Consider the following 11098-nt stretch of genomic DNA (forward strand, 5'->3'; position numbering starts at 1 on the left):
GATTCTCCTCTAAGCCTGTCCTTAAATACTGGAGCTTTTCAGGGTTCTGGTGTTAGTGTTCTTCTAGGCACTGTCTTTGAGTGGTCTCATCCCTTCTGATGGCTTCAGTTCCTCCAGAAGTGCTGATGACATGCAGATTCCTATCTCCAGAGTATTTTCTTTAGCTTTTGATCCCTCAGTCCAACAGATACTAGGAGTCCCACAAGCTCCTTGAATCCAAGGCTAGACTTATCATGTTTCCTCCTCAGCTCCTTTCCCAAACTTACCTCTCCCATTTCCTTCTCTTTTCTTCTTTTAATCTTCGTGCCTCCTCTGCCTCTCCCTATCTCTCTCCTATGTGACCCACCTGTGACTCACTGGAAAACATGACTTTGACTCTCCATAGGGCACAGTTTATTTCCAAATAACAGTTCTTTTCTTGATACTACAGACTTAAGTCAGATACCTAACAACTGTGTTTCTAAAGTTCTAGTGTATTCAAGTGTTTCTGCTGAAGCCCATTTTTGGGGAAGCTTCAAAGGAAGGGCAGACATCTCCATTTGATATGAAACAGAGCAAATGCTGTATCCACAGATATCTAATTCTTTGCTTGGCCACTGTAAAATATTTTATAAGTTGCATGAACTACACATGTTCATGAAGTAAAACAAATAGGTTTATATGCTCCTTTTGCAAGTTCTACATTTTGAAGAGCAGAGTTTGTTATTTGGGATCTCAAGATAAATTAGGATTAAATAATACAATATTGACATGCTGTTTCATATCAAGTGGAAATTCTTTCAAAAATTTGGCTTTGCAATCGTCCTGGCATGCACTTACTTTGCTACTGGTATGTATCTGGCACTCCTGATTCGAATACCAGCAGAATTTCAATCTGGAGATTCCACTTTATGGATCATGACTCTGTTATTTCTCTATACCAGGAGAAGGATGCAGGACTTCCTTTTGGGAAACCACAGCTCTCTTACTGAGTTTATTCTTTTAGGATTCTCTGGCAACACTAAGATAAATGTTATTCTGTTCAGCGTTTTCCTTTTCCTCTACCTCGTCACCCTTCTGGGAAATGGGCTCATTATCACCTTGATATGCAAGGATTCCCGCCTCCACACACCCATGTATTTTTTCCTCAGTGTCCTATCCATTCTGGATATGGGGTATATCACCACCACAGTGCCCCAGATGCTGGTACATCTGGTTTCCAAGAAAAAGACCATTTCTTACGTTGGATGTGTGGCCCAGATGTACATCTTTCTGATGCTAGGTATCACTGAGTCTTGGCTTTTTGCAATCATGGCTTATGACAGGTATGTAGCCATTTGCCATTCCCTGAGGTATAATGTCATCATGAGCCCTTTGCTGTGTGGGTTAATGGTGGCCTTCTGTGGATTCTGGGGTACTAGTTGTGCCCTGATATACACCGTCTCTGCTATGATTCTTCCCTATTGTGGACCCAATGAGATAAATCACTTCTTCTGTGAAGTACCTGCAGTCTTGAAGTTAGCCTGTGCAGACACATCTCTAAATGACCAGGTGGACTTCATCTTGGGCTTCATCCTTCTTTTGGTCCCACTATCCCTCATCATCATTGTCTACATCAATATATTTGCTGCCATCTTGAGAATCCGCTCATCCCAAGGGCGACTCAAGGCCTTTTCCACCTGTGCCTCCCATATCACTGTGGTCACCATGTTCTCAATTCCATGTATGGTTATGTACATGAGACCTGGATCGAAGGCCTCCCCAGAAGAGGACAAGAAGCTGGCCCTGTTCTACAACGTCATCTCAGCCTTCCTCAACCCCATCATCTACAGCCTCCGAAACAAAGATGTGAAGAGGGCTTTCCTCAAAGTGACAGGGTGGGGCAATGCACCCAAATAAAGTCACAGCAGCTGGGGCACCAGCAACAAACTCAGGACACAGCCTACATGACCTCTCCATCCAAATCCTTTTGAACGTCCCTGGGCACACCTGATATATCAGTTGGCTAGATTCAGTAGGACTGCATATCAGAACACCTGAAGGGCTAAAGCAGTGGGTGTCCCTCAAGCACAAAGACACCAGACAGCGTCTCCATGTAAGCAAGTCCCATGTTTGATTCATCTCTGTATCACCAGTTTATAAGATCTAGCAAAGAACTGGAATCAATTTTTATTTTTAATAAGATGCTATTTTATTAAAATAATAAAAATATTATTATTTTTATTTTTATTACTAAATGAACACAAAACTGGGTGCTTGAGCTCTGGACTCATGAAATAAGTTCAAATTGATGGGGACAAGATGACTTCCAGATTCCCAGATCAGTGACCCAACTATAGCTTAATCAGGGACAAGTTCTGAAGTAAGACTAATTAAAGAGAAATAGATTGTTGTCCTATAAAATAGAGTTCAGGGATGTAATAAAGGTCAGTTTTCATTTAGTACTATCAAGAGAGAATGAATTTAGGGCACAGTAAACCTCATGTCACTAAGGAAAGGAACTCTGTTTTAGTGAGGGGATATTTGTAGAGGGGAATAGAATCTCCTAGTAATTGGGTGCAAATCTCCTCACACCCAGACACTTTTTAATGTATTTTCAACTTTATTGAAGTACACTGACATATAATGAGCTGTAGATATTAAAAGTAAATATTCTGGTGAGTTCTGAAGCATGAATACAGCTGTGAAACCATTGCCATAATCAAAATCACCATAACCACCATCCCCCCAAGTTTTCTTGTGATCTTTGCGATTCCTCTGTATTAGTTATTTATCTATTGCTGTGTAACAAATCACCTCCCCCCAATTTTGTGTCTTAAAAAACCAAACATTTATTTTATTTTTTAACACTCTCTGTGGGTCAAGAATTTGAATGAAAGTTTGCTGAGTCCTCTGGATTAGGGGCTCTCAGGAGACTGCAATAAAGGTATCAGCTGGAAGAGTAGATCTTCTAAAGTTCAACTGGTGAAGAATCTATTTCTAAGCACACATGACTGTTTGCAGAGTTAAGTCCTGCCAGGCTATTGGTTTGAGGGTCTCATTTTCTTTTTGACTGTTGTTCAGTTCATTCATCACTTCCTTTCATGTGGACCTCTCCCTACAGCAGCTCTCCATGTGGCAGTTGGCTTTATCTGAGCAAACAAGAAAGAGAGCAAGAGAGAGACTGTGAAAAATTTGGAAGCCAGGGTCTTTTGCAGCCTAATCTTGAATGTGACTTCCAATCACTTTTGGGATATTCATGAATAGCAAACTAATGGGCTTAGCCCAGACTCAAGGGGAGGGGATTACCTTAGACACGAATACCAGAATACAGGTATTCAGAACTTGGTTCATGCAAACTTCTCCCCTGTGACTCAGACTCTTGCTGCTACTCAAGGAGGGGTCAATGTTTGAATGTCACCAGGATCATCTAGGAGTTGTTAAGAAGTACAGAATCTTGGCACCCTACACACCTTTGGGATCAGAATTTCACTTGAAAAGATATTTCAGGTGATTCTTATGCACATTTGAGTTTGATAACAATGATTTAGCCAACACTGCAAGGACAGTATCACACAACCTGTGTCAGTAGACCTGTAGTGTAACTACAGCTTTTTTGTTGTTGTTGTTGTTAAAAAATGTTTGTGAAAATTTAAGCTCAGAAGTGAATAAAGCTTTTTAAAAACTAAGAGGAGAAACCTAAACTTCCTTGACACAGGTTTGGCTCCAGGGTTTCAGGTAAGACTGATCTTACATTCTCTTGTCTCTGAGATTTTATTTGTCATTTATATTGAGTCAGTTATCTGACACTGTAATTATCTTGAGAAAAACCTGAATTTGGCTTCTGTCCACCTTGGTTGTAACTCTCACTTTATTTTGTTGAGAAGAATAAAAAAGAGCAGCATATGGTTATCTGGAATTGGCAGAAAGAAAGGGGCTAGAGTATTGACATTTTATTATCTTATCTCAAAGAAAGGCACTTTTTTTTTGTCCTATTTCCCTGCCAGCTACCATCCATATCTTCATTTTCCTCGGGAAAAAATTTTTTAGAAAGAGTTGTCTATACTCTAATTCCTGTCCTACAATCTTCTCTGAAACACACTGGTTAGGTTTGACTCTTATTCACACCATTAACACTTCCTTCACCACTACCTCAGTTCAGTTCAGTTTGGTTGCTCAGTTGTATCTGACTATTTGTGAATCCATGGACTGCAACACACCAGGCCTCCCTGTCTATCACCAACTCCCGGAGTTCACTCAAACTCACGTCCACTGAGTTGGTGATGCCATCCAGCCATCTCATCCTCTGTCATCCCCTTCTCCTCCTGCCCCCAATCCCTCCCAGCATAAGAGTCTTTTCCAATGAGTCAATTCTTCGCATCAGGTGGCCAAAATATTGGAGTTTCAGCTTTAGCATCATTCCTTCCAAAGAAATCCCAGGGCTGATCTCCTTTAGAATGGACTGGTTGGATCTCCTTGCAGTCCAAGGGACTCTCAAGAGTCTTCTCCAACACCACAGTTCAAAACCATCAATTCTTTGGCCCTCAGCTTTCTTCACAGTCCAACTCTCACATTCATACATGACCACTGGAAAAACCATAGCCTTGACTAGATGGACCTTTGTTGGCAAAGTAATGTCTCTGCTTTTCAATATGCTATCCAGGTTGGTCATAACTTGCCTTCCAAGGAGTAAGCGTCTTTTAATTTCGTGGTTGCAATCACCATCTACAGTGATTTTGGAGCCCCAAAAAATAAAGTCTGACACTGTTTCCACTGTTTCCCCATCTATTTCTCATGAAGTGATGGGACCAGATGCCATGATCTTAGTTTTCTGAATGTTGAACTTTAAGCCAACTTTTTAACTCTCCTCTTTCACTTTCATCAAGAGGCTCTTTAGTTCCTCTTCCCTTTCTGCCATAAAGTTAAGTCGCTCAGTCATGTCTGACTGTTTGCCACCCCATGGATGGTAACCTACAAGGCTCCGCTGTCCATGGGATTTTCCAGGCAAGAATACTGGAGTGGGCTGCCATTTCCTTCTCCAGGGCATCTTCCCAATCCAGGGATCGAACCCAGGTCTCCTACATTGCAGACAGACACTTTAACGTCTGAGCCACTAGGGAAACCCTCTGCCATAAGGGTGGGGTCATCTGCATATTTGAGGTTATTGATATTTCTCCTGGCAATTTTGATTCCAGCTTGTGCTTCAACCAGCCCAGCATTTCTCAAGATGTACTCTGCATATAAGTTAAATAAGCAGGGTGACAATATACAGCCTTGACGTACTCCTTTTCCTATTTGGAACCAGTCTGTTGTTCCGTGTCCAGTTCTAACTGTCGTGTCCTGACCTGCATACAGATTTGTCAAGAGGCAGGTCAGGTGGTCTGGTATTCCCATCTCTTTCAGAATTTTCCACAGTTTATTGTGATCCACACAGTCAAAGGTTTTGGTGTATTCAATAAAGCAGAAATAGATGTTTTTCTGGAGCTCTCTTGCTTTTTTGATGATCCTGTGGATGTTGGCAATTTGATCTCTGGTTCCTCTGCCTTTTCTAAAACCAGCTTGAACATTTGGAAGCTCATGGTTCACATGTTGCTAAAGCCTGGCTTGGAGAATTTTGAGCATTACTTTGCTAGCATGTGAGATGAGTGCAATTGTGCATAGTTTGAACATTCTTTGGCATTGCCTTTCATTGTGATTGGAATGAAAACTGACCTTTTCCAGTCCTGTGGCCACTGCTGAATTTTCCAAATTTGCTGGCATATTGAGTGCAGCATTTTCACAACATCGTCTTTTAGGATTTGAAATAGCTCAACTGGAATTCCATCAACTCCACTAGCTTTGTTTGTAGTATTGCTTCCTAAGGTCCACTAGACTTCACATTCCAGGATGTCTGGCTCTAGGTGAGTGATCATACCATCGTGACTATCTGGGTCATGAAGATCTTTTTTGTATAGTTCTTCTGTGTATTCTTGCCATGTCTTCTTAATATCTTCTGCTTCTGTTAGGTCCATACCATTTCTGTCCTTTATTGAGCCCATCTTTGCATGAAATGTTCCCTTGGTATCTCTAATTTTCTTATAGGGGACTGGAATGCAAAATTAGGAAGTCAAGAAACACCTGGAGTAACAGGCAAATTTGGCCTTAGAGTACAGAATGAAGCAGGGCAAAGGCTAATAGAGTTTTGCCAAGAAAATGCACTGGTCATAGCAAACACCCTCTTCCAACAACACAAGAGAAGACTCTACACATGGACATCACATGATGGTCAACACTGAAATCAGATTGATTATATTCTTTGAAGCCAAAGATGGAGAAGCTCTATACAGTCAGCAAAAACAAGACCAGGGCTGATTGTGGTGGAGATCATGAACTCCTTATTGCCAAATTCAGACTTAAATTGAAGAAAGTGGGGAAACCACTAGACCATTCCGGTATGACTTCTAACTCAATGAAACTAAGCCATGCCTTGTGGGGCCACCTGCCGGGGTCCAGCCCCGGCTGATCCAGGGTATTTGAAGCAGGGACAGCATCGGCGAGGATCAGGATACAATAACTTCAATTAGATATTAATTAAAGATGTAAATAGTAATAGAATGAGGATAGCTCAGTAGGAAAATTCAGTGGAGAAAAGAGGCTGAGTAGCTTGGTTTACGCGGGAGACCAATAAAACTTCAAGACAAGAAGCTTGCACCACTTACATAGGCCGCAGGCATCCTTCTGTTCTCCCGAAGGAGAGGAGACACTGAGGCCTCCCCGGTCGGATCTCAGGAGCCCAGGCATAATTAGTAAGCATGGCAGGCTCTGCGCTCCAGATGGAGACTCAGCCAGAGTGAGAGAGAGAGCGACATGGGGAGACCAGTATTTTGAGAAACTGATCCCAATTCTTTATTTTCCATGGTCTACTTTTATACACTGAGATGTTATGCAAAAGTCACGTGGGGTCAGCAGTCCTGACTTTTATCAAAGTCAGGTGCTTCATACAAATGTATACAGAGGTCTTAGGGGTGTTACATCATCTTCTGGCCAGGGGGCCTGCTGACAATTTATGACCTTCTCCTTGTGACAGCGGTCAGTCAACCAGGACACTTATTTCTCCAGGGGTGATTATTCTTAAAACAGACACTACCCAAATAAAGTTACATTCCTATAGGGTGTGGGTATAGTGGGTTTTAGTTAAGGAAAGAATTTACTTAGCCTAAGGTCTAACGTGATTAATATCAAAGGTTAATACTTATTTCTTCTATATATTCGTTAATGTGTGTAAGGGCAGGGGATATGGAGACTTAGCAACAAGCATTGGCTCAACAAATGAAAAACCCTTCACCAATACAATTTCTAATCAGCCCACTATACTTATAGTTTTCTAACTTTTCTAAGGAACCTGTTTTTAGAAGGTTTAAAGCATCTCATGCCTCTCACAGTTGGGAGGCTGTGAGCAATCACATGTGGCCGGACAAGCCTGTCAGGCAGGCTAGAAAACCTTCAGAGGAGTTTGTAGGTTAAAACACTCTTGTCACGCCCAGGAATTATTATTAACTGGAGCTCTAAGTTAACTCCTTCTCCGAAAGAGGTGGTGGGGGACAGCTCCCATAAAGTCAGAGGTGTAGGGGAGAGCACAAAGTAGTAAAGTAGGCAGGCTCTGGTTATGGGGGTAGATGCTTGAGAATTTCCAGGGGGACTCCTGAGGCTCGATCCCGCCTTTGCGTATGTCGAGCCTCCTTCCTCATGACCTTTGCCATGGGCGGAGTGCCTCACACCGGCCCCCAATATCTCTCCCTTTTTAATTTCTTAAAACAGCCAGATGTAGTTCAGTTGCGAGCTTCCGAATGCTCTGGCGAAGAATCCTGACAATACAAGGAAGAATGATTATGAGAAGTAGGATTAGAGTACCAATGATAGCATAACTAGGGATATTAGACAGAATATTTTTTCCAGAAATAAAGTTAGAGAAGGTGTGAGAAAAGTCATTAGCTGCTCCAGCGGCGGTAAAATCCAGTCGAGAGTGTTCCAAGGTCTGTATTTTATTATGAAGTTTCCCTAAGTCCAGGCCAATATCAGAACTATTCCAAACACCTGAGATATGATTTTTAATCTTTTCCCATTAATAATCTGTCTTGTTTACCTTCAAAGATGTCACGCATATCCACCTGTAATCAGCGTGGCATGTCAAAGCCATCTTCACCTTTAAAGCCTGTAACTCAGTTCCAATATGCATAATTGCCTCTTCCAAGGCATCTACCCTCATCTCCAATTTTGTATCTATAGCTTCCTGCGTTGTTAGAGTTAGAGAAACATTTTTAGACATGGTATCAACATATTGGGCAGTATGCACTTGTTGTCAATGATACTGCTGCCACAGTAACAGAAGTAATTGCGGTTATTAAAGCTGATATTCCTAAAATAAGTAAACCCACAAACCTTCGTGATTGCATTAAATCCTGCAGTTGTTGTAACACAGTGAGACCATAGCTATCATATAGGCACCATAAGATAGGATGGGCGTTGTAACACCACAAAGGAGCAAACATTACATTGAGGGTTTAAACAAGATGAAAGCATACATTGTTTACAAGTTACTATATTAGGTCCACCTGAATAATTCATACGTACATTGAGTTTCTTGGAGTCATTAGTAAAAAGAAAAACATAAGGCGAGGGTAGACAAGCTAAAACAGAATAAGTAGAATTATTTTCTGGTTGGAGTTCACGCTGCAGCAGCCCTGTCAGTCTCGCCGGGATCTCGATATTTATCTTGTCTTCCCTGCCAGCGGGCGCCGCCCCCGCTCCCTCGCTGAATCGGCCTCAGAGAGGCCTCGGGCTCAGCTGCGGCCAAGCGTGCGCAGACAGATGCTGGCAGGGCTACCAGCTGCGAGCGCTGTGTGCTGGGCCCTGGCAGCCAGGCTGGTCCGGCCCGCAGTTCCTGACGCGTGGCGGCGGCAGCAGGAGCAGAGGAGTGCCCTTCCTCTTTTGTGAGGGAAGCAATGGGGGAACCGGATGTTGGGGGACGGCAACATGGTGAATCAGCCTGTCCGGGATCTAAATTGGAGAATCTGCGTCCTGTGGAAAAATACAAGCACATCCTCGACCGCTAGTTAATAATGGGTCAGGACCCTTCCATTGTCCGGAGAGGAGGTCCTTCCATTTAACTAATGGTTTTGCATTCAATTGCCCCAGGTACCAATGGCGAAGCATTGCAGTAGTTACGGGTAAATCGGCATTTAAAATATTTATTACAAAAAGAGCATGTTGCAAGATTTGATGGGGAGAACTATACTTAAACTCCCCTTCTTTTACTTTTTGAATTTGGATTTTTAATGTTTTATGTGCTCTTTCCACAATGGCTTGTCCCTGTGGATTATAAGGGATGCCTGTATTATGTTTAATTTGAAACTTTATACAAAATTCCTGAAAAGACTTAGAAGTGTAAGCAGGAGCATTGTCAGTTTTCAGAGCTTTTGGCAGGCCCAAATATGAAAAACAAGTAAAGAGATATTGTATCACATCTTTAACTGCCTCTCCGGTACAAGCAGTTGCAATAATAATGTGAAAAAAGGTATCTACAGTTACATGAACAAAAGACAGTTTTCCAAATGAAGAGACATTAATTACATCCGTCTGCCAGAGTACGTTAGGTGTGAGACCATGAGGATTAACTCCCATAGGTAAACTATTATGAACAGTGGGACAGTGTAAGCAAGAACGCACAATGTCTAGAGCAGTCTCTCTGGGAATTTGGAATTGATATCTTAAGGCAGTAGCATATTGATGATGAAGTGAGTGAGAGGCTCTGGCCTCCTCAATCACAGTAGCCACTGTATTTTTGGTTAACAAGTCAGCCAAATCATTAAAGGCATTTAAAGGGCCGGGCAATCCGGAATGAACCCAAATGTGTCCAGTGAAAAATATTTTATTTCTTTTCCAAATTCGTTGCTGTAATTTACTTAACAAATGAAATATGGTAGTTTTATTTTCAGGCAAAACCGCAGTTTCAATGTGTGGAAACAACCTGACAGTAGACTGAGAATCAGAATAAAGGTTAAATTCCTCATCTGCAAACATAGCAAAAGCCTCTATGACTGCTGTTATTTCAGCTCTTTGAGCTGAAGTTTCCTGTGTTTCTAAAACCTTTTGGTGATTTTTAGTAACTATGGAGGCTTTACCATTTGCTGACCCGTCAGTAAAGGCTATCTGAGCATTTGGAATAGGAGATTGTTTACATCTGACAGGAAAAATAACTGGACGTCTGGATATAAAATTCAGCAAAACATGCGAAGGTAAATGATGCAGAATTTGACCACAATAATTTCCTACGGCAATCTGCCAATCTTCAAACATTAGAAGAGCATCAAGTTGTTCTTTATTATATGGAATAACAATTTCTGATGGCTCTTTACCAAATAATTTAATGCTCTGCTTTTTTCCTTTAATATCAAAGTAGCTATCAATCCTGGATAAGAAGCCACTACTTTTTTAGTTTGAGCGGGAAGATGGACCCACTCTAGGGGGCCGTTTTGCCATAAAACCAATTTTTTGTCTGGCTACCCCAATTACACCTATGGGGGTTTTATGGTAAAGGAATTGTCAAGCAGTTGTCAATTTAATTTTTTAATTTTTTAAAATTTACATTTTAACAACATAAATTTAGCGATATGTTAATTTACGTCTAATGTTTAGTTTAGGCCTCTGTATAAATTTAAATAATAAATGTATAACCTCCTTATCTCATCTTGGTATACAGATATACATAAATGCAAAATATATTTATATATGTATTTACATATGGCAACAAGTATAAATTTATTGACATATAATATATATAAATCAATATACTTAAATTAATCTTTATAATTAATATATTAATTAATATATATTACAGCAATACAACACGTATACTGCTAATACCAACCAACACAAACCAATGTACTGTAATAATACATGTCACACATATATAATATAATTATACAGTATATAGAACATATATCATCACAGCACATCAATCCATACCAATTAATATCAGCCACACACACATTATATTACTACAATATACATTTAATTATACAGTATATGTATAATATGCATATATAGTATACATATTAATTATATACAAATTAATTAAGTATAGATCTATAAATAGAATTAG

At 40.7% G+C, this 11098-nt stretch overlaps 1 protein-coding gene across 1 annotated transcript; it reads left to right on the forward strand.

Moving 5' to 3' along the window:
• Positions 1 to 930: 930 nt before the first annotated feature.
• On the forward strand, positions 931 to 1878 carry LOC109557097 (olfactory receptor 2A12-like). The gene has a single exon (XM_019958430.2). It carries the CDS (start codon positions 931 to 933, stop codon positions 1876 to 1878), a length of 948 nt encoding a protein of 315 aa, XP_019813989.2.
• The last annotated feature ends 9220 nt before the right edge of the window (positions 1879 to 11098 follow it).

Source organism: Bos indicus, chromosome 3, assembly GCF_029378745.1.
Source record: "Bos indicus isolate NIAB-ARS_2022 breed Sahiwal x Tharparkar chromosome 3, NIAB-ARS_B.indTharparkar_mat_pri_1.0, whole genome shotgun sequence".
Taxonomy (NCBI): domain Eukaryota; kingdom Metazoa; phylum Chordata; class Mammalia; order Artiodactyla; family Bovidae; genus Bos; species Bos indicus.

Bases quoted from the DNA above. Each gene is read 5' to 3' on its own strand.
- LOC109557097 (XM_019958430.2), top strand. From the start codon at position 931: ATGCAGGACTTCCTTTTGGGAAACCACAGCTCTCTTACTGAGTTTATT.